The 24,264-nt window shown below is 42.1% G+C and overlaps 1 protein-coding gene and 1 non-coding gene across 15 annotated transcripts in view; both read left to right on the top strand.

Annotated features, from left to right (window-relative positions):
• The first annotated feature begins 418 nt into the window (after nt 1–418).
• GABPB1 (GA binding protein transcription factor subunit beta 1) overlaps nt 419–24,264 on the top strand; it is a 76,306-nt gene continuing 52,460 nt past the window's right edge. For 4 of the 14 annotated variants that reach the window (XM_073995790.1, XM_045395443.2, XM_073995787.1 and 1 more), the window contains exons 1-2: nt 419–632; nt 9,280–9,303. Coding sequence is in view for 4 of the 14 variants with exons in the window: in XM_065547923.2 (XP_065403995.1) it covers nt 670–693 (24 nt within the window). In the remaining 10 variants the exon portion in view is untranslated. Of the gene's footprint in view, nt 694–724; nt 1,745–9,279; nt 9,304–24,264 lie in introns of those variants that run through there. The other 10 variants (XM_073995789.1, XM_045395442.2, XM_073995786.1 and 7 more) reach the window with 4 other exon arrangements.
• LOC123574732 (U6 spliceosomal RNA) lies at nt 8,085–8,187 on the top strand. Its single transcript, XR_006699935.1, has one exon. It is a non-coding gene; the product is annotated as a U6 spliceosomal RNA (small nuclear RNA).

Raw genomic sequence — 24,264 nt, 5'->3', positions numbered from 1 at the left:
CCGTCTTTAAACGGTCATGTCACAGAGACACGAAGGTTAGCACAGAACATTAGTTCCCAAACTACTACCCACCGCAGAAACAGGCGGGAAGGCTCCGCGGCCACCCAGCCTCTCCGCCGCGCACATGGCCGGCCGCAGCTCCCACCCCCGCTGCCGCGCAGGCGCCGGGTGGGCCGGGACTTGCGGTCGCCGAGAGCGGATCATTCCGCCGCTTTCTTTGTGTGGCTGAAGCGCTAGAAATGGCATACTTTCATCCCTTTCGTTAAAAAATCAGACTCTCTTTCCCCTCTCTCCCCGTGGGAACAGAGTCAGGGAGTGGGTAGGAGCGGGATCTGCCGATGAGTGCAGAGGCGGAAAATCCTCGGGCGAGCAGCTGACGAGGGCCGGGTCCGGGAGGGATGCTGGGAGCGACTCACTCGCACACCATGTGTCCCTCCGCGCGCAGCACGGGGGACTTTTCGGTGGGGATTTTGGGCGCCGACCAGACGCGGCATTTTCGGAAAATAGCGCCCTGTGCTGCTGAAGCGCTTTGTGTGTAGCGGGGCCGCGTCAGCCCGGCCGGGTACGAGGCGCCTCGGGTCCCCGCACCACCTCCTGCTGCCTTCCCGTCGCCGCTCCCGAAGCTTTTCCAGGTCAGTGCGGGTCTGTGTAGGGCCCTGTTACCACCGGATGTGGAAGTTGATCTCTTCGCTGGTAAAAAATAATTCCACTTCCCCCGGAACCCAGATCATCCCCGCGATTTCCTGTTTATTGCATTAAGGCGCCGGGTTTCCGGGGCTCCTGGCCCCGCTTATTCCGCGGGGGTCGGCGGGGTCGGCCTGGGCGCCCGCTCCGCCTGCGCCGCCGCTGCGCTTTGTCCGCTGGGCACCCCGCTTCTGGGAGGGGCGGGCAGACATGGTGGCGGCCGCCGCCCCCTCCTCGGCCCTGGCGTGCGGCGGCCTCCTCGCGGCTGCCCGGCGGGCCGGTCCCGAGCGGCAGCCCCGGGGTGGCGATGGGGTCGCGCCGAGGCAGCGGAGGTTCTGCGGGCGACTGGAGGTTGGCAGTGGGCGGGAGGAGGAAGGCAGGCGCGGCCGGGCCCGGCCTCTGGCGCCGCGGTACCCTTTGTCTGGGCAGCTTGACGGCCCCGCTGGGCTCTCCGGAGAGGGGAACGGGCGGCGGGGGCGGCGGGTCCTGGGCGCCCTGTGCTGCGGGGCCGAGAGGCGCTCGGGCCGCGGCGGGATCGGCCGGCCCAGACAGGGTTAACGGGAGAGCCTGGCCAGTCCCGCGCGGGGCCCCCGCAGCGACAGCCTTGGCCGCGGGGACTGGAGTCCTGAGGGGGAGAAGCCTGCCGTTTTGAAGGCTTGGGACTTCTGCCCGAAAGACTTCGCCGCCGAGACCCGCGGGTGCACGGCCTCAGGGAAAAAGTTGAGAATTTTGCCAGGTCATCTCTGCCAGGGCACAGTTCATCAGTGTGTATTTAGTGTGTTTCGGTGAAGCTCTCCAAGTGTGTTGAATCAGCGTGCCTAGCCTCAAGGGTGCATCGTGAAAACTGAAACCAAAGGAATGATACAGGCCTGCTTTGTGTGTGTCTTCCCACTTGAAGCTTGTTTTCAGTACAAATACACTTGCTTTAAACCTGATTGGACTGTGGCGAGCGGACATCTGTTCAAAGGAGGGGCCGAGACCACAGTACTTCTGAAGGGGGCTTGATAATGTGGAAACATTTTAAGTTTTCTCTCCGGACTGTTTTGCTCTTTCAATTCAGGCAAGTTACTGAAGTACGTTTTTTATCTAGAAAAAGGTTTGATGTAGGCTGTAAATGGTCCTTGTAAAGTACATTGCCATCCCAGAATGAAAAGATCGACTCTCATTTATTATGCAGAAGTTAGTGGTCAGACATTCTTGTAGATAGTTTATCTCATGTAAAGACCCACCCAGCTTGGTTTAAATTTTTTTCTCACTGACGTATAAACCATCAGCTTTGATACTTCCATTTTCAGGGTCAGACTTTGAGGAAACTAAAGATGGCTTTTTTTTTTCTCCCGGGTTTTTTTTTCCAAAAACAAAAAATACATCCATTACATGTTAACATAGATGATTTGTTAAGAGTAACATCTTGCATTTTTGCAGATCTTTTTAATGCCTGGTTTAATAGAAGATTCTCAAAACTACGTCACTGTTGTGGTTAGCACACCATGTAAACCTCTGGAACACTCCACTGTACACTCATACTTTTTTTTTTTTTTAATACCAAAAAACAGAAATGTGTCATTCTTACCGTGCTTTCACCATACAAGTCAAATCAGGATGTTATGCAAGACACATTTTAACAAGACGAATAAGATTGATTCCCATACTTTTTTTTACCGGGCTCCAGCTTTTTTTAAAAGTTGGAATTTAGGTACCTAAACAAAATCACAAATAATGACTGCATAATCTTCCTATGATCTTGGAGACTCAGGAACATTTGAAAATATTCTTAAGTGATTAAAAAATTTAATTCTAGTACGTACAATGATTTACACAAGTAACACGTGAATTCCACATTACATATGCTATTAACACTGGTGTGTAAATGTTATTTTAAAAATGAAACATGCTGAAAACTATAGGAGGTGCAGATTCTACGGAAAACTAGTTCTGCAGTGAGTCCTTTGGTGAAACGAATAGTTCGCAGATACGTATCCTTAGAGTTCTTTGTCTCTTTGAATCATTCTGGGTTTTCTAGGTTGGGAGACAATTATACCTAACTGATTAATGGGTAAAAATTTAAGGCCATACTTTAATGGTTTTGAAAGGAAGCTAAGTTTGTTTCTAGTTGTTACTGTGAACTCTAGTCTGAATCTGTCAGTCTGTAGTTCTCTACTGTTCCATCAACAGGAAGCATCTGGTCATTCTTGGTGTAATTGTTAGAAAATACCAGGTGTATTTTTAATGTTTGCTGTTTAAATGAAAATAGATTGGATCTTGGTTAAGTTTACTTGGTTTGGCCAGGCACAGTGGCTCACGCCTGCAATCCCAGCACTTGGGGAGGCGGAGGCGGGCCGATCACCTGAGGTCAAGAGTTTGAGACCAGCCTGGCTAACACGGTGAAGTCCCATTTCTACTAAAAGTACAAAAAATTAGCCGGGTGCGGTGGCGTGCGCCTGTAATCCTAGCTACTTGGGAGGCTGAGGCAGGAGAATCGCTTGAGCCAGAGAGATGGAGGTTGCAATGAGCCGAGATAGCGCCATTGCAATCCAGCTTGGGCAACAAGAGCGAAACTCTGCTCCGTCTCAAAAAAAAAAAAGTATGCTTGGTTTCAGTTTGTTTTTTCCTCTAACATTGTGTCATTATAATGGACCACATCTCCTGTACCATGGATGTTTTGTTTTGTTTTGTTTTTCCTTTGCCCTTCATTACCTTGTTAGAAATAGTAACGGGTAAAGTTCACATGTCATGAGGAATTCAGAAATTACATGAAGTTTTGCATCATGAATTTATTTTTGAGGGTGCTTGAGGTGGTTACCCAGTCTCTGTTTGCAGGTAGCCTGAGTTCAGATGAACTCTCTGATGGCCTTCATCTCTTCTGACTTTGCAAACGTTAAAAAACAAACCCACACAAAATCTCGAAGTTCAGAGCAACTTAGTTTCCTTAGTGTCATCCTTCCCCTCCCCTCTCCTCCCCCACAACTAGTAGGATTTCCAGCTAGTAATCACAATGTTTCTATAGCCTGATGTGCCTACTTTGGTATAGCTATAATTAGTATTATAGTTTTCTGAAGATGTTTGTTCCATCATGCTTTCTAGAAGGTAAATCTAGCACTAGATGAGATCAGTATTAGGGCCTGTGTTTTTTCTCAGTGTTGACATCACAGTGCTCTATACAGAGAAGATGCTTTGGTGCAATCAGCTGTCAGTTCGGTTGTTGGTGGGCTAGTGCACCTTCCTCTGTCTCTCTGTCTGTCTGTCTGTCTCCCTCCTTCCCTCCCTCCCTTCCTTCCCTCCTTCTCTCCCTTCTTCCCTCCCTGTGTTCCCCTCTGAACCTTTTCTTTCTTTGACAGGGTCTTGCTTTCTCTGTTACCCAGGCTTAGTGCAGTGGTGCAGTTATACTTCACTGCAAGCTCCACCTTTCAGGCTCAAGCGATGCTGCCTCTGCCTCAGCCTCCTGAGTAGCTGGGACTACAGGTACCTCCCAACGTGTCCGGCTAGTTTTTAAATTTTTTTGTAGAGACGAGGTCTCACTATGTTGCCCAAGCTGGTCTCAAACTTCTGGACTCAAGTGATCCTCCCACCTTGGCCTCCCACGTGTTGGGATTACAGGCGTCAGCCACCAAACCTGTTGGAGAGTAATTCTGAAGATGGTAGAACAGCGTATTGAAAGAGCAAGGTGTTAGCCCCACTTTACTTTGTACTAGTTATATTATACGTGGGGTATTGAGTTGGCTTTTTGGGTAGCATACTATCATAAGTGAGACCTTGTATTCATTCTCAGACTTTATCAGAATAATCTGGAGAGCTAATAAGAAACCACACAGAGGCCCAAACTTAACATAGGGTAGGAATGGACCTTTATTTTTCTCATTTCCAAGGTGGTAGACATCAAAGTGTCAAAATCACTTATCTGTAGAGAATAAACGAGGACCTTGATCATGAGAGAAATGGAAATGAGAAAAAGTTGAAAAAATTGGATATTTGACCTAAAGAAGAGGAGCTTCTTTTAAGAAGTAACAGCCACCTTTAAGGATTTGGTGTTCTGTCACACAGAAGGATCAGATTTGACCAGAAGGAACTAGGGTCAGTGGGTAGAAGTTTAAAAGAAACAGATTTCTGCTCTATTTCAAGAGGAATTTCCTCAAAACTGTGAAAATAGAATGAGTTGTTTTGGGTGGTAGGCTGTTCCTTTTCACTGACAGATTGAGGATTCTAGAGTAGAGGAATCGTGCTGAAGGAGAATTTGGGCTAGGTGTCTTCAAGTTACCTATAAACTTTGAGGTTTTATTAAATATGCCAAGGTTTATAGGTGGAAGAACAAAAAACTAATTCAGTGAAACAAGCTGGTTAACTTAACTGGATAATAGTTTTTGCCTTTTTTGATAAAGAGAAATGAGTATTAAGTGAGAAGGCTATTTAATGAAGGACTGTAAACCACACTGTAATTTGGCAGATTCAGAAGCCTTAAAAATGGGCATACTTTCTGACATGGAAATTCCCTTTAAAGAATTTTTTTTTGGTGTAGTAAAGGTGTGTGTGAATATTTAGCTGTGAGCATACCAATTGCAGTGTTGTTGGTTATACAAGCTGTGTGTTAATGCCTTTGACCCCCACGGTAATCATATGGAGTAGGTAGTACTATTTCTGTTTTTCAGAAGAGAAAACAGGCATAGAGAAATGAGGTTGCTTGCTCAAGATACCTGAGTTACTTAAGTTTTAGGGCCAGGACTTGAATCCAACCACTGTGACTCTAGAACCAGTACTATTGATCATTATATGGTAAAACTGTAAACCTAAATGTTTCACAGTGATTGTTAGGGTCCATCCATACAGTGGGGTACTGCCTTCTCAGCCATGAAAATAATGATAGAATAATATAAATACATGAAAGGATGTCTTGGTATATGTAAGTGAGAAAAAGTAAGATTTAAAAACATGATTCCATTTGGTAAAAAAACCCAAAATATATTGATGTTTGGGAGGATATGTGCCAAATTGTTAAATGGTTATTTCTGAGTGTAGTTTTATAGGTGATTTTTTTTTTTTGCTTATCCAAATTTTCTAACTTCTACAATGACTATAAATTATCATGTGTTGTAATTAAGATATTAAGATGTTATTTTTCAATAAAAAATAAATATGTTACATAAGCTGAGAAATTTGGGTTTTACACTCTGCATTTTAAGCAAGTTTGTAGAAATTGTACATAAATGAGAATTTGTAAATGCATGTAGTGTTTTGTAATTTTTTGTTTGATTCCTTATTCTGGAAGTAATATCAATTGAGTAGAGAAACATATCACTGATTCCTAGCACCTAGCATAATCAATTATCCCATTTTCTTGTGTTTTGTTACTCTTATGTGTAATGTTTTAAATATTCATCCCAGTGTCATCCCAGTTAGTCACACTCTAGCTGTGTGATTTTAGGCAGTTTACTTAATCTCTCCATGTCTCAGTTTCCTTCTTTGTAAAATGGGGATTATTATAATACTTAGCTCATGATGATTGGAAAGATTAAATGAGTTATTTCATATAAAGTGAACAGTATCTGACACATAGTTAATAGCTCAATAAATGTTAGCAATTATAGGATCACAGTCCACCATTCAAACTCTTAGAGTCTAATAGGTTATGGAATTAGGAATTTTTTTTGATAAGGGCAAGGTAGTAATGTATAGCCTTCCAATAGAGTCCAGTGCAGTATCCCCCTTCAAAAATGTTACTGTTTCTGCAGCAAAATGTATCAATGTTTTCACTAAATAGGATAAAGACTGTAAATAGCTTCATATCAGTTTGGGTAAGGTTTACCACAAGATGAGTTATTTTGGGTTTCAGAAGTTTTTTGGATTTTTGGAATTGCAGATAAGGAACCTATAAAATACTAATTTTGATAATATTAAAACATCTTTTCATGGCATTATATAGTTTTATAGTGCATGGTAAATTAAAGTCAATTAAAATGAAATAATGGAAAATGTCCACTTCCATCTCCTTTGATTAAAAAAATACTGAGCACACTGATACTATGATTTTTTTTTTAATTTTTTTTTTTTGAGATGGAGTCTCTGTCACCAGGCAGGAGTGCAGTGGCACGATCTTAGCTCACTGCAGTCTCCACCTCCTGGGTTCAAGTGATTCTCCTGCCTCAGCCTCCCGAGTAGCTGGGACTACAGGCGTGCGCCACCACGCCCAGCAAATTTTTGCATTTTTAGTAGAAATGTGGTTTCACCATGTTGGCCGGGATGGTCTTGATCTCTTGACCTTGTGATCTGCCTGCCTTGGCCTCCCAAAGTGCAGTGATTACAGGTGTGAGCCACTGTGCCCAGCCTAAAGGTTTCGCAGTTTAAAATAAAAAAAAAAATGGCTGGGCGCATTGTCTCATGTCTGTAATTCCCGCACCTTGGGAGGCTGAGGCGGGTGGATCAGTTGAGGTCAGGAGTTCGAGACCAGCCTGGCCAATATGGTGAAACGCCGTCTCTACTAAAAATACAAAAATTAGCCAGACATGGTGGCGTGCGCTTGTGTCACAGCTACTCGGGAGGCCGAGGCGGGAGCAACCCTTTAGCCTGGGAGGTGGAGGTTGTAGTGAGCCGAGGTTGCACCACTGTACTGCAGCCTGGGTGACAGAGCAAGATTCTGTCTCAAGAGAAAAAACAAAAAAAAACTGAAACTTTAAAAAACTACTCTTGTTGGTCCTGACTGTGATTCTATTTTTAAGAATATTTTAAACCCACTAATGCTGTGATTATATTATATAATATAGAATCTTTTTTTTCTGAATGAGGCTTGAGCATTCCTATAACCCAATTAGCTTGTTTATGTCTCATTACACTTGAGGGATAAGATACTTTTACTATGGTGGTTTACTATAGTAGTGATTCTTTTTTTGTGTGTGAGATGGAGTTTCACTCTGTCACCCAGGCTGGAGTGCAGTGGCGTGATCTTGGTTCACTGTAACCTCTGCCTCCTGAGTTCAAGTGATTCTCCCACATAGCTGCAGTTACAGGTGCCTGCCACCACACCTAGCTAACTTTTTTATATTTAGTAGAGACGGGGTTTAGCCATGTTGGCTAGGCTGGTCTCGAACTTCTGACCTCAAGTGATCTGCCCGCCTTGGCCTCCCAAAGTGCTGAGATTACAGGCATAAGCCACTGCGCCCAGCCTATAGTAATGATTCTTTAAAGGAGGTGGGTAGATGCCAGTATGATACCTGTCTTTAACACACCCGTTCTGTGCATGTAGAGACTGAGGTGGTTTTAAAATGACAGAACTGAACTTTGGAATTAGGTCCATTCTTCTCATTATGATAACGGTTTTGGATGTATAGCCCCTTCTGACTCCTGGAATCCTTTATGTCCACAGCACTTCCCATGTATCCAAACAGAGGAAAAAATAATTAGTAGTCTAGTGCTTGTTTCAGCAGCAAATATACTAAAATTGGAACGATGCAGAGAAGATTAGCATGGTCCCTGCACAAGGATGACACATAAATTTGTGATGTGTTCCATGTTTATTCTTTTTAATGATAAAAAATAAAAAAAATATGTGTGGTAAGTGAATGATCTAAAAATTTCCTTTACGCCCTGAATGGCTTGTGTGAACTCTGTGTCTTTGCCGATGTGATTATTCTTCCTATGTTCCTTTACTTGTTCCATTCATAGAGACCCTCAGTTTCTCTCCCTTAGTGCTATGGTCTAAATACTTGTGTCTCCCCATAATTCATGTTGAAATCTTAACCTCCAAGATGATGGCATTAGGAGGTGGGGCCTTTGGGAGGTGATTAGCTCAGGTGGGTAGAGCCCTCACAAGTGGGATTAGTGCTCTTAAAAAATAGACTCCAGGCTGGATGCAGTAGCTCATGCTTATAATCCCAGCACTTTAGGAGGCTGAGGTGGGTAGATCAGGAGGTCAGGAGTACAAGACCAGTCTGGCCAAGATGGTGAAACCCCATCTCTACTAAAAATACAAAAATTAGCTGGGCGCGGTGGTAGGCGCCTGTAATCCCAGCTACTCGGGAGGCTGAGGCAGGAGAATCGCTTGAACCTGGGCAGTGGAGGTTGCGGTGAGCAGAGATCGCGCCACTGCTCTCCAGCCTGGGTGACAGAATGAGACTCTGTCTCAAAAAAAAAAAAAAAAAAAAGGAGACTCCAGACAGCTTGTTAGCTCTTTCTTCCACATGAGGTTACAGCAAAAAGACTGCTGTCTAGAAGCTGGCCCTTACCAGATACTGAATCTGCCAGTGCCTTATCTTGGACTTCTCAGCCTCCAGAACTATTAAAAATGGTTTTCTGGGCTGGGTGTGGTGGTTCATACCTGTAATCCTGGCACTTTTAGGAGGCTGAGGTGGGAGGATTGCTTGAGACCAGCCTCGGCAACATAGACCCCATCTCTACAAAAAAAAAAAACACAAGAAAATAATTTTCTGTTGTTTAGTAAGCTACCCAGTTCATGGTATTTTGTTACAGCAACCCAGTCTAAGACATTTAACTTACTCCTGTACGCACTAGATACGGTCTGCACTTTGACATCGGTCACTTATTTTATATTTTACTGGACGCATATTGTCAGATTTTTCCACCATCGATTTCTTCTGTTTTCCCTCACAGGTCACAGCATATTTGTGGAGGAAGGTGAGTAATTATGAAGATTTCTTGGCCACTATAAATTTATGCTGAACAATTCCAAATAGGCCCTTCCTACTTCTTGGCAATCATCTTATTAATTGCATTTTTCTGTTGTCTTATATTCCTTCTTCCTCTTTAACTCTTAATAGATGCCATTTACTTCTATTTAAGTGAAAAAGGAAAACAGGATACAAGCTTGCACATTTTTTTTTCATTGTAACCATGACAAATCACTGTTCTTTCATCTTATTTTGTAAATTGAATAGAAGAAGAATCCTGCTGCCACAGTTAACTACCTCTCTGGTCACTTTGATTTTTTTTTTTTTTTTTTTTTGAGACGGAGTCTTACTCTGTTGCCCAGGCTGGAGTGCAGTGGCACAATCTCGGCTCACTGCAACCTCTGCCTACTGGATGCAAGCGATTCTCCTGCCTCAGCCTCCCGAGTAGCTGGGACTACAGGCGCGTGCCACCACGCCCGGCTGTTTTTTTCTATTTTTAGTAGAGACGGGGTTTCACTGTGTTAGCCAGATGGTCTCGATCTCCTGACCTTGTGATCTGCCTGCCTTGGCCTCCCAAAGTGCTGGGATTACAGGTGTGAGCCACTGCGCCTGGCCTTGATCATTATTTGCAATGTTTTTTCTTTGCTATCTTAAAATATGTACAGACTTCTGTACTTTGGGAGGAAAAAGAATCAATTTTGATGAACTGCTGCTACTGTTCTATCTGCTGCGTTTCTCTTCTTTATTTTCAAAAATTTTAAGAATTGACTTACCGTTGTTGCCCTGAGTTCTTACTTTTTTTTTTGAGACAAGGTCACACTGTGTTGCCCAGGCTGGAGTACAATTGCAGCTCACTGCAGCCTTGACCTCCCTCGGCTCAGGTGATCCTCCTACCTCAGTTTCCTGAGTAGCTGGGACTGCAGGCATGTACCACCATGCCTGGCTAATTTTTGTATTTTTCTGGTAGAGACAAAGTCTCACTGTGTTGTCCAGGCTATTCAACTCCTGAGTTCTTTTACTGTTTCTTTCCTAAATTACGCAGTTTTGGAATATCATAATTCAGATTGTTGCTTCAGAGGACATCTTTTTTGTCAATAATAACGGCTTCATCCTGACTCTCTTCAGCTAGTATATATGTGTTACTGTTTCCACCGAGGCTTCTTAATGTTCTTTCCTTGCCCTTTGTGTTAAATTTGCCATCCTGGTTTTCCCTTCTGACTACTGCTTTTCTGTTTTCTTTGTTGTTTCATGAGCCTCTTAGCACTGTTAGTCTCATCAGTACTTGATTATCTATTCCCCTCTCAGATGTTTTATATGCTGATGGCTCCCAAATGTGTGTCCCATCCATGTTTATTGCTCTAATAGTTTACTGGATATTTCTGTTGGAAAACTCAAGGAATTTCCATCACTTTTAGATTTATTATTATTCAGCCTCCCACCTGCTTTCAGCATTTCTCTTAATTTTGTCATACTTAAATCTTGAAGTAGTCTGCGATGCATACTTTTGCTTTCTTCTTTTTGCCTATTATTTACTTCCTTTAAACTTTAGATTTTCCTTCCTTGAATCCGTTTTGCATATGGCTGCCAGAATGATTTTCCTGAAAAATTTTTGAACCCATTGCTAAACATATAAGCCTAAGGGGAGAACATGTGCTGTTGACCTTTGCACTGTCTATTCTGTCAAACAAAGTGAATTGAACCTGTGCTGAATAAATGTTTGAAAGGGTCACCATTTGCTCAAAAATTTGAATGGCTCCCAGTTGTTTACAAGATAAAGTCCAAATTCTACTTCTGACTTTCCAACCTTTTTATATTCTTTTTCAGCCTTATTCCTTACTGTTTAACATTATTAAGCTGGGGTTTCCTCTGTAATATACCTTGCTTAAGCACAACTCCGTGCATTCTTCCTTTTCCTTGCCTGTCAGAGCCTACTCAGGGATGTTTGCCCTGCGGCCGGCACTGTTCTAATCTCTGGTGTTAGAGTAATGAACAAAACGAAGACAAAGTCCCTGTTTTCTTGGAGCTGACGTTTGTGGGGAGGGACTCATAGTCAATAAATATGTGATATTAGGTGGTAATGAGTAAAATGAAAAGGAATAAAAGTAGGTAAGGGGAGGCCAGGTGCGGTGGCTCATGCCTATAATCCCAGCATTTTGGGAGGTCAAGGCGGGCAGATCACAAGGTCAGGAGATCAAGACCATCCTGGCCAACATGGTGAAACCCCATCTCTACTAAAAATACAAAAACTAGCTGGGCGTGGTGGTGTGTGCCTGTAGTCCCAGCCACTCGGGAGGCTGAGGCGGGAGAATTGCTTGAACCTGGGAGGCGGAGGTTGCAGTGAACTGAGATGGCGCCACTGCATCTCCAGCCTGGCGACAGAGTGAGACTCCCATCTTAAAAAAAAAAAAAAAAAAAAAAAAAGGAGGTAAGGGGATAGATTGGTGAGATGTGGTAGCTATCTTAGGTGGTCTGCGAAAGCTACTCCCTGGGCATCCTGGAGTGCAGGAGCAAGCCATGCGGTTAAATCTAAGTGAAGAGTTTTCTAGGCAACGGAACCAACATGTGCTAGACCCTAAAGTGCAAACACATTTGCCTTGTTCAAAGAATTGTTAAGACTTTTGTGGCTAGAGCACAGTAACTAAGGGGGAGAATGAGAGAGGAGCTGAGAAGAAATGGTGGGGAGACAGGTTATGCTTCAGATGTTAAGTCCTTCATTGAAGAGGCCTTCCTTGACTGCTACAATTTGTTAATATAAACCTTGGAACCTATCAACTATGGAAGTAGCTCTCAGATGATTGTTTATTCTGACTTCCAATAAAAAATACATCTTATATGGTAATTGTCTATTTATGTTACTGTGTGCATGTGTGTGTGTGTGTGAGATAACTACATTTGATATATGCTGATATTTTCAAAAACATTGGCTTTAACCCACTAAAGTGATTTCACAGTCTGTTAATAGGTCATGACTAACAGTTTGAAGAGCACTGATCTATGGTATCTATACCCGCTTAAACAAAACACTGAACTACAAACTACTTTTGTTATAATCCACACATTTTTTCAGTTTGTGAAATATTTTTGGTTAAAGATCTTACCTTCAATTTGTGTGTTTGTAGGCTTACAGTGTTTATAATAATGCTGAATAGAAAGGACTTGTTTAATTTGGCAAACATCTGTTGAGTGGTGTATTAGAAGCTGCTAGATACTAAAATACACGTAAGAATAAGATAAACTATTAGCCTATACTCCTATAAGGGTTAAAAAAAAAAAAAAAGATAAATCCCTATCTGAATTCCTAAGGTTTATGAGAGAGGAAAGCTTGTAAATAAATCATTTGTAATGTGATGAAATCTATTTAATAATGGAAGTGTGTTAAGGCCACAATGAGAGAATAAAGAAGTGATTAATTCATTTTGCTGAGAAGGTCAAGGGAAACTTATTGGACGAGGTAATGTCTGAACTGGGTTTGGAGGGAGAATAGAACTACTTAGGTAAGTTTGGGAGGGAACGACTTCTTAGGCAGGATAACATATAAAGGATTAGAATCGTGAGAGAGAATAGCACATGAGGGTATTGTAGATAACTCTATATTAAAATATAAATCCAAGGGGGAAATGTTGAGTGAAGAGGCTGCAGTGAGGTACAGGTCATATCCTTGAAGGTCTGAGATGCTTTGGAGTTACCACTTACTGATTATGCATATTAGGGGAAAATACTGTATAGTCAGAATTAACTTGTAGGAAGTTGCCATATGGGAAGTAAGATACCATCTCTCGATAATTCCCAAACAGCCAGTTTTTCCTCTAGTGATGAAATATATCACCGTTTCCTCAATTGTGCCCTAGAGGAAGATGGCTTACATTTATGGGCTATGTTGTACAAAATAAAATCGTATGAAACGTTAACTTATCTATTCATTCCATAAGATGCATTTGAAGAACTGAGACCTACTGAGGAAATAGATTCATATTTCAGGCTCATGCTGGGACTTATGTTTATTAAATAGAATGGTGAGTAGCCAAATGTTTAAATCTTCTTTTTTGTTTTTTTTTTTGAGACAGAATTTCGCTCTTGTTGCCCAGGCTGGAGTGCAGTGGCGCAATCTCGGCTCACTGCAACCTCCACCTCCCAGGTTCAAGTGATTCTTCTGCCTCAGCCTCCCGGGGTAGCTGGGATTACAGGCATGCGCCACCATGCCCGGCTAATTTTGTTCTTTTAGCAGAGACGGGGTTTCTCCATGTTGGTCAGGCTGGTGTCGAACTCCCGACCTCAGGTGATCTGCCCGCCCTGGCCTCCCAAAGTGCTGGGATTACAGACGTGAGCCACCACACCTGGCCTAAATCATTTTCAAGTTAAATATACATATAGTTCAGTGCCACTGTATTCTATGGGTGATTGGAATGCATAATTACATCTACATTCATTTTGGAAAGGTATTTTGATACATTTGACCAAACCACAATTTAAAACTTTATGACAACATTAACATTTAGAATATACAAATTTTAAAGAAAAAAAGAATATACAAATTTAAAACAGACTGAGAGGAGTATGCAACATATGTAATAAACCAGAAATATACATATTGCACTCCTACAAAGAGAATGAAACGATAAAATAGGTAAAGAATATGAATAGGCAGTTTCTGAAGAGGAAACATAGTGGCCAACAAACATTTGATAAGGATGCACGGTCTCATTAGTAGTTTGAGAAATGCATGTTAAAACGCAGTAATAGCATACTGTGCAGCTGTATAAAAAAACGAGGAAGTTCTCTCTGTGAACTAATAGGAAAAGATCTCTGGGATGTGTTAAACAGGAAAAGCAAGTGGGGAACAGTGTTATGTGGTAATGTTATTTATTTATTTTTCTGGTGATTATAGAAATGCTGGAAGGATACTCATGAAACTAGTAAAGGTGATTACTTGTTGGAGTTGTGGGTCCAGGCTGGGCCGAGGAGGAGCAGTGAGTAGTGTAAATATTTCCGCTGAGAATTTTCAATGTATACATTTCTGTGTTTGGGCTTTTGAGCTATATGAAAGTATTGCCTATTAAAAAAAGAAAAAGATGTGAAGTAGACTTTATAGAACTTGACGACCAACTGTCTTAGTCCATTTGTGGTACTGTAACAAAAATATAAACTAGTGACTTATAAACAATAGAAATTTATTTCTCACAGTTCTGGAGGCTGGGAAGTTCAAGATCAAGGTGGTGGCAGATTCCGTGGCTGGTGAGGGTCCATTTCCTGCTTTACTGATGGAGCCACCTTGCTGTGCCCTCATATGGTAAAGGGACAAAGCAGTTATCTGGCAGTAATTCCATCCATGAAATTATGAATGGAATGATAAGGTTTGCCCTCGTGACCTAATCATCACTCGAAGTCCCCATCTACTAATACCATCACCTTGGGGTTAGGGTTTCAACATGTTAATTTTGTGGGGACACAAACATTGAGACCAGCTGTATGTAGAAGATGAGGGAGAGGGAAGAGTTGAAGATAGCTCCCAGATTTCTAAATTGGGAAGTAAAGAGGCTGTTAATATTATCAGGTAATGCAGAAGGAAGATTAGGTTTTGGCATGTGCCTGGGAAGTTCTGGACATGCTAACTGACAAACCCTTACTACTTTTTAGTTTAGTGTTGGTATAATTTATGTACTTTAGATATGGAACTTTTGAGCTTATCTTAAACATGAATGTTAAGTAGTCATCAATAAATATTCTTTATCCATGGACATATTCTGGGTTAATTTTTAGAAAATTATGACTAATTCTATCATAATAGGGACACTGATAAACACAGGTAAAATGTAGATAGAGAAATAGAGAATGTATATCTGATAAATATATAGCTTAGGTGGAAAGTTAGAGCTTAATTTATTAACATGGTTTCAAGAAGCTTTATTTTTTTTTTCCAAGATGGAGTCTTACTCTGTTGCCCAAGCTGGAGTGCAGTGGCACAATCTTGACTTACTGCAACCTCTGCCTCCCAGGTTCAAGTGATTCTCCTGCCTCAGTCTACCAAGTAACTGGGATTACAGGTGCCTGCCACCATGCCCTGGTTAATTACGGGTTATTTATTTGTTTGTTTGTTTTTTTTTTTTGAGACGGAGTCTCGCTCTGTCGCCCAGGCTGGAGTGCAGTGGCCGGATCTCAGCTCACTGCAAGCTCCGCCTCCCGGGTTCACGCCATTCTCCTGCCTCAGCCTCCCGAGTAGCTGGGACTATAGGCGCCCGCCACCTCGCCCGGCTAGTTTTTTGTATTTTTTAGTAGAGACGGGGTTTCACCGTGTTAGCCAGGATGGTCTCGATCTCCTGACCTCGTGATCCGCCCGTCTCGGCCTCCCAAAGTGCTGGGATTACAGGCGTGAGCCACCGCGCCCAGCCTGTTTGTTTGTTTTTTGAGACGGAGTATCACTTTGTTGCCCAGACTGGAGTGCAGCAGTACGATCTTGGCTCACTGCAACCTCTGCTTACCAGGCTCAAGCAATGCTCCCGCCTCAGCCTCCCGAGTAACTGGGACTACAGGCACACACCACCATGCCTGGCTAATTTTGTATTTTTAGTAGAGACAGGGTTTCACCATGTTGGCCAGGCTGGTCTCGAATTCCTGACCTCAGGTGATCTGCTCGCCTTGGCCTCCCAAAGTGCTGGGATTACAGGTAGGAGCCACCGCACCAAGCTGCTGGTTAATTCTCGTGTTTTTAGTAGAGATGGGGTTTCACCATGTTTGCTAGTTTGGTCTCGAACTCCAGATCTCAGGTGATCTGCCTGCCTTGGCCTCCCAAAGTGAGACATGAGCCACCGTGTCTGGCCTATGGTTCCAATTTAATGACATCTTTTGATATCTGAAATTCAAAGAAACAAAAATATATATGAATAAGGAAGTCATCATGGTAGATGAGCTTATGCTGTAATATTTAAAACTGAAGTTTAGGCCAGGTGTGGTGACTCATGCCTGTAATCCCAGCACTTTGGTAGGCCAAGGTGGGTGGATCACTTGAGCCCAGGAGTTCAACACCAGCCTGTGTAACATGGTGAAGCCCTGTCTCTACAAAAAATGAAAAAAATTAGCTGGGCATGGTGGTGTGTGCCTGTAGTCCCAGCTACTCAGGAGGCTGAGGTGGGAGGATCCCTCGAGCCCAGGAGGTATAGGTTGTGGTGAGCCAACATTGCACTGCTATACTCCAGCCTGGGAGACAGAACTCTGAAAGAAAAATAAATCTCTTTGAAGTTTAGGGAAGTTTATAACAGCACAGAAATATTTTTTTATGTAGTACCTTTGGGAGTAACTGTATATAAGACAAAGAGATTTAACCTAATGGAGACAAGGAGTCATAACATGTTGGGTGCTACTTAAAACAAGCTCTTTGTCGGGTGTGGTGGCTCACACCTGTAATCCCAGCACTTTGAGAGGCCAAGGTGGTTGGATCGCTTGAGGTCAGGAGTTAGAGACCAGCGTGACCAACATGGTGAAACCCCATCTCTACTAAAAATACAAAAATTAGCCGGGCTTGGTGGCACGCGCCTGTAATCCCAGCTACTTGGGAGGCTGAGGCAGGAGAATCACTTGAACCCGGGAGGCAGAGGTTGCAGTGAGCCAAGATCACACCACTACATTCCATCCTGGGCCACAGAGCGAGACTTTGTCTCAAAAAACAAAAAACAAAAACAAGCTTTTGGTATATAATTTAGAGTTTAAATTTTTTTTGAGTGAATTATATTTCAGAATCTGATTTTTGAGGTTCTAATATATCCATACTACTTTTACCTGAGTTTTATTTGGCTAGAGTCTAAAATTAAGTAACAGAGGAGCACAGATAAAGCACACACTTGTAGGACTTGCAAATAAATGTAGTTTTTTTCTGGATTTTTGTTAGTAAGGATTTGGGTATGGAATAGTAATGAAAAAGAACTAAGTAATTCTTTGTTTTCTTTTTTAATTGAGACGGGATCTGTCTCTAACACTCAGGCTGGAGTGCAGTGGAGCAATCTCAGCTCACTGCAGTCCTCTACTTGGACTCTGGTGATCCTCTCACTTCAGCCTCCCGAGTAGCTGGGCCCACATGCTTGCATCACCACACCTGGCTGTTTTTTGTATTTTTTGGTGGAGACGAAATTTCTTCATGTTGTCCAGGCTGTTCTTGAACTCCTGAGCTCAAGTGATCTGCTTGCCTCAGCCTCCCAAAGTGCTGGGACTACTACAGGTGTGAACCACTGCACTCAGCCAGTAATTTTTGCTTGAGATTCAAAACTTTTAACCATTTATGTCTGAAGATAAAATAGTTTACTAGTAAAAGTTTACTTTTTAAGATTCTTTTATTGCTGGCTTAGTCTTTCAAAAAATGCTTTAAAATTACAAATAATATTATAGAATCTCATAACAGGTGGAGATGGTCTTGTTTATGTGAGAGTGAAAAGGGTCTGAAACGTTCTGCCACCTCCAACCTGTGCTTACCTCTTTAGCCACTGCCCTTCTTGGTACTGAAGTCTGGAGCTTTGGGAATCACAAATTGAGAAATGCTGGATTGGGCTGGGCTAGAGTTTTGGATGGGCTCTGACCTCTTTGTGTGTGTGTGTGTGTGTGTGTGTGTGTGTATAAAAGTAATTTTTTCTTCTTGAGACAAGGTCTCTTTTGTCCAGGCTGGAGTGCAGTGGTGTGATCATGGCCCACTGCAGCCTCAATCTCTTGGGCTCCAGTGATCCTCCCACTTCAGCTTCCTGAGTAGCTGGGACTACAAGCACACACCACTGTGGCTGACTGGCTTGGTGCTCCTGAGCTCAGGAAATCCCCCTGCCTCATCCTCTCAGTCATGTACCACCATGCCTGGCTATATTTAACTTTTTATAATAGATTTGTGTATATTTAATTGTAGTAAACCATAAAATAGACCAAAATCTATATATATTTTATGCATTCTTGACACCTTTTTCTTAAGTTTTTAAATATGCAGTTGGTGAGTTTTGTTTTTGAGACAGTGTCTTGTTCTGTTGCCCAGGATGGAGTGCAGTGGCATGAACATGGCTCACTGTAACTTTGACCTCCTGGGCTCAAATGATCCTCCTTCTTCAGCCTCCTGAGTAGCTGGGACCACAGCTGCATGCCACCATGCCTGGCTAATTAAAAAATTAAAAATTTTTTTTGTAGAGATGGAGTCTCACTATGTTGCCTGGTCTGATCTTGAACTCCTGGGCTTAAGCAATCTGCCTGCCTCACCTTCCTGAAGTGCTGGGATTACAGGTGTGAGACACTGTGCCTAGGCTTGTGAGTTTTTTTTAATTGTCAAAGATCTCAAAATAATTTTTTGTTGTTGTTGTTGAGACGGAGTCTCACTCTATTGCCCAGGCTGGAGTGCAGTAGTGTGATCTTGGCTTACTGCAACCTCCTTCTCCTGGGTTCAAGCAGTTCTCCCTGCCTCAGCCTCCTGAGTAGCTGGGATTGCAGGTGCCTGCCACCATGCCCGGCTAAGTTTTGTATTATTTTAATAAAAATGGGTTTTTGTCATGTTGGCCACACTGGTCTCAAGCTCCTGACCTCAGGTGATACACCTGCCTTGGCCTGCCAAAGTGCTGGGATTACAGGCGTGAGCCACCGTGTCCAGCCTCAAAATAATTTTCTAATATATTAAAAAAAAATGTATGCGTGAACTGTGCAATTCAAACCTATGTTGTTCAAGGGTCAAGCTGTACATCAGGAAGGTCACTTCCAAATATGTCTGGTTTCTGGATAATAGTGGCCTAAATTAGACCAATCTTCTTCTTTTTTTGTTTTTCGAGTCGGAGTCTTGCTCTATCGCCCAGACTGGAGTGCAGCAGCGTGATCTTGGCTCGCTGCAACCTGTCCTCTTGGGTTCAAGTGATTCTCCTACCTCACCCTCCCCAGTAGCTAGGATTACAGGTGCATGCCACTATGCCTGGCTAATTTTGTATTTTTAATAGAGATGGGGTTACACCATGTTGGCCAGGCTGGTCTTGAACTCCTGACCTCATGATCCACCCGCCTTGGCCTCCCAAAATGCTGGGATTCCAAGTGTGAGCCACTGCTCCCGGCCGACCAGTCTTCTTTTTGAAGACAATTGAGAATGTTGGATAAAATACATAGAACATTGCCTTAATAGCTTTGAAGAACTGGGGAATCTGTTAAGCCAAATTCTGGAAGAAAGCCTAAAGCAAGAAGTTAACAGACTATCTGGTGAACTGAAGCCACTTTTGCCTTCAATATGTTTGCCAATATCAAGAAATTTAGATTTCTGTTCATCAGTCTTATGGGGTGAGGTGGACAGAAATTAAGATGCAGAGCCCACCCAACATGTGGACATGTAAAGGCTTATGAGGTATTCTTGCCTGATTAGGCTTGGGCTCCATATATCTATAGCTGAGAGGTAAGGATGAACCAGAACTAACCCCTTTTCATCACCTTTCATCACCTACCTCTCAATCAAATATCAAGGAACTTCAAGACAAGTTGTGTAGGCACTGAGCAGAGCAGGAGGAAAAAAGAGAAAGGAAACAAGCAAACAAAAGTCTTTACAAAGCTGCGCCCATAGCATAGGTGGGAAAGGGAACCGTAAGCCATACTTAATTTAGGTTGGTTCCTGACTCCAGGTGCTTGTCAGAAGCAAATGCAAATGTTCTCTAATAGAAGGCTCCTTCCTTCATCTTAGGCCTCCCCACAGTTTTTTAAGGACAGTAATCAGCCCATAGTCAAAAGATAACTAGACATACAAAGAGACAAGGAACCATAGGCATGAACCAGTAGAAACAACAGACAGCAGAAAAAGATTTTCATAGGCACGATGTAATAGAATTAAAAGATATGTAATGAAACAACCAAGTTTACTGTGTTTACAGAAATAAGTGACAAATTTGAGAATAGGGAATAGGAAATGATTTATTTTTTTAAGTGGCATCATAGTTTTGAAAAAAACAAATAGAACTTTTAGAATAAAAAATAACTGATTAGGAGTTTGAGGCCAGCCTGGGCAACATGGTGAAACCTTGTCTGTACAGAAAATACAAAAAAATTAGCTGGGTATAGCGGCATGTGCCTGTAGTCCCAGCTGCTCAGGAGGCTGACATGGGAGGATTGCTTGAGCCCAGGAAGTCAAGGCTATAGTGAGCCAAGATGGTACCACTTTACTCCAACCTAGGTGACAGAATAAGACCCTGTCAAAAAAAAAAAAAAAAAAAAAAAAGATAAAGTAACTGAATTAAAAACCTAATGACTCAATTTGCAGCAGATTGGACACATCAGAAAAATTATCGAACTGGAATATAGATTAGATAAAATTATCCAGAATGTAGCATAGATGATGGCTAGAGGCAAAAAGATGGGAATTATAGAAGACAGTGTAAGACATGGGGATAGAGTGAGAGAGTCTTAATTGGAATTCCAGAAGGAAAGGAAGACAGAATGGGACATTTGAAGAGATGATGGCTCATATTTTCCAGAACCAAGGAAAAATACCAAACCAGGATGCAAGAATTCCAGTGAATCCTAATTAGGATAATAATAAGTCCACACCTAAACACATTGTAATAAAGTCACAGAAAGCCAAAAGTAGCTGGAGAAAGAGAAAACCATCAAAAGAGCAAGAATTAGAGTAATAGATGACTTTTCTTTTCTTTCTTTTTTCTTTTTTTTTGAGATGGAGTTTCGCTCTTGTTGCCCAGGCTGGAGTGCAATGGCGCAATCTTGGCTCACTGCAACCTCTGCCTTCCGGGTTCAAGCAATTCTCCTGCTTCAGCCTCCCTAGTAGCTGAGATTACAGGCGCCCACAACCACACGCAGCTAATTTTTTGTATTTTTAGTAGAGACAGGGTTTCACTATATTGGCCAGGCTGGTCTCGAACTCCTGACCTCAGGTGATCCACCTGCCTCAGCCTCCCGAAGTATTGGGATTACAGACGTGAGCCACCGTGCCTGGCAGGATGACTTTTCAACAGCAACAGTGGAAATCAGCAGACAGCGAAATGTCTGCTATGTGAAATGAAAACTACCTGTCAATCTAGAATTTTATGCCCAGTGAAAATATATTTAAAGAATGATGGTAAAATAAGGGTATTTTCAGATAAAAACAACTTGTCATCAACATCTCACCTGTGAAAGATTGTTTAAAGCAGCACTGTTCAATAGAAGTTTCTGTGGAAAGGGGAATGTTACTTATTTTTTTCTTGAGACAGGATCTCACTCTGTCACCCAGGCTGGAGTGTGGTGCAATCATGGCTCACTGAGCTAAAAACAATATATTTATGGATTAAGTAATGTGATAATGTGATAATAATGTGATCACTCAGGTGATCCTCCTACCTCAGCCTCCTGAGTAGCTGGGATCACAGATGCACATTACCTCGACCTGGCTAATTTTTAAAATTATTTGTAGAGACGAGGTCTTGCTATGTTGCTCAGGCTCAAATTCCTGTGCTCAGGTGATTCTCCCACCTCAGTCCTAGAAAGTGCTGGGATTATAGGTGTGAGCCACCACATTTGGCCTGGAAATGTTCTTTGTCTGTGCTGTCCAATATTGTAGTCACAAGCTACATAGGGCTATTGAGTACTTGAAATATGACTAGTGTAACCAATAAACTGAATTTTTAGTTTTACTTAATTTTTATTAAATAGCCACATGCACCATATTGGACAGTACGTTTTTAAAGGATATACTTAGGACAGAATGAAATTGATCCCAAATCACAAAATGAAATGTATGAAGAGTAAATGAAAGGTAAAGAAAATGATACATATTTAGAGAATGAAAATGAATATGGATTGCATTAAACATAGTAAAAATATCTAATGGATAAACACAAGGGAATAACAAGTAGGATAGATAGAGTCTAGGATTTAAGGTTCTTGTCTTACCTAGAAGGATAGTAATTTAAAACTCTTTGTTATGGAAAATTTTAAATATGTAAAAGAGAAGAGTATAATGAATCCTTATGTATTTATTACCCACCTTCAACCATTATGAATTGATGACTAAAGTGTTTTTATATATATCCCAAGTATTTTTTTTTTTTTTTTTTTTTTTTTTTTTTTTGAGATGGAGTCTCGCTCTGTCACCCAGGCTGGAGTGCTGTGGCCGGATCTCAGCTCACTGCAAGCTCCGCCTCCCGGGTTCACGCCATTCTCCTGCCTCAGCCTCCTGAGTAGCTGGGACTACAGGCGCCCGCCACCTCACCCGGCTAGTTTTTTGTATTTTTTTTAGTAGAGACAGGGTTTCACCGTGTTAGCCAGGATGGTCTCGATCTCCTGACCTCGTGATCTGCCCGTCTCGGCCTCCCAAAGTGCTGGGATTACATACAGGCTTGAGCCACCGCGCCTGGCCTATCCCAAGTATTTTAAAGTAAGTCATAACAATCACATTATTTAACCCATAAATATATTGTTCTTAGCTCATAAAAGGTATGGGCTTAAAGTATAATACCAGTATCATATACAGAAAAAAATTAATAATAACTCTTAGCATTACATACTTAGACAGTATTCATATTTTCCCAATTATCTAAAAAAATTATTTAAAAAATTATATTTGGTTTTTTCAAACTGGAATCCAAACAGGGTTTACATATTGTATTTGGTTGATGTGTTGCTTATGTCTTTTAAAAGCTATAGATTTTTTGGGAAAAGAGAGAATAAAGATTTTGATTAGACTTTACTGCATGGTATAATTTCTAGAAAACCAGTAAAAGAACAGAAACAGAGAGTGTAACTTCCAGATCAGTAGAGGAAATAAATAGAACGTTAAAAAAGAATTGAGGTAAAAGAAGGCAGCAGCAACAAAGGAGAGAAAGGAAACTGGACAGGGGGTGGGCATAATCCCAGCACTCTGGGAGGCCGAGGCAGGTGGATTGCTTGAGGTCAGGAGTTCGAGACCAGCATGATCAACGTGGTGAAACCCTGTCTCTAGTAAAAATACAAAAATTAGCCGAGCGTGGTGGTGCATGCCTGTAATCCCAGCTACTTGGGAGACTGAGGCAAGAGAATTGCTTGAACCCAGGAGGTGGAGGTTGCAGTGAGCCAAGATCATGCCACTGCACTCTAGCCTGGGCGACAGAGCGAGACTCTATTTCAAAACAAAACAACCGAAAACTGAACAGGGGACAAATGGAAAGCACAAAATATGATGTTAGATTTAACTTAAATATATAGTAATTAAAGGTAAATTGTCTAATAACCACACAGGTATCATCCAGGCCTGAGGTGCCAGCAGCTCTTGCCTGGAATAATTTTCTAACTAGTACGCTTGCTTCAGTTCTTGCTTTCCACTATGTATTAACCATATGATGACAAGAGTAGTCTCTTAGCAATGTAAATCACATCACAAGACTCTCCTGTTTAAAACTTTCTGACAACTTGGTAGTAATCTCAATAAAATTTACTCTTTACTAGTGCCTATAAGGCTTTATGTGATCCAGCCCATTCGTATTTCTACGATTGCATTTGCTGTTATACTTCTTCACTGTAGCTCAGGGCCCTTACATTTGCTGTTCCATTTCCCTGAATCACCAGGGTCAGCCAGAATTCTTAGTTCTAAGCAGTCAAATAATCTCTGGTTAATTGAACAGAAAAGGAATTTATCACAGGAAGAAGTTGCTACCACTACTGTCATTGGAATCTGCTGCCATGTTTACCACAAAGGGTTCTACATACTCTCTGCTTTTTTAATGCACTATCTTCTACATTAAGGTCCAGCACAGATGCTTCTCTTGTGGAGTGGAGGTCATACGACTGTACCCTTGCCATATGGGAAGCAAGGAAGGCAAATAGTCGGTAGTAGACAGAGGTTTCTGCCTTCTTTCAAGATGCATATGGAAGGGAATTCCCCAAGGACAAGAAGGTGTTTTGATGCTAAGCAACCAAGAGAATGACTTGTGCATCATGATGCTTTCTTTGGATCCTCCCTTGGTTTGCTTTTCCCTTTCATTCCTGTTTCTACTCAGTTGTCACCTCAGAGAGGCCTTTCATA

The sequence above is a fragment of the Macaca fascicularis genome, chromosome 7 (genome assembly GCF_037993035.2).
Source record: "Macaca fascicularis isolate 582-1 chromosome 7, T2T-MFA8v1.1".
NCBI classification, from domain to species: domain Eukaryota; kingdom Metazoa; phylum Chordata; class Mammalia; order Primates; family Cercopithecidae; genus Macaca; species Macaca fascicularis.
This window is presented reverse-complemented; position numbering and strand designations above follow the sequence as displayed.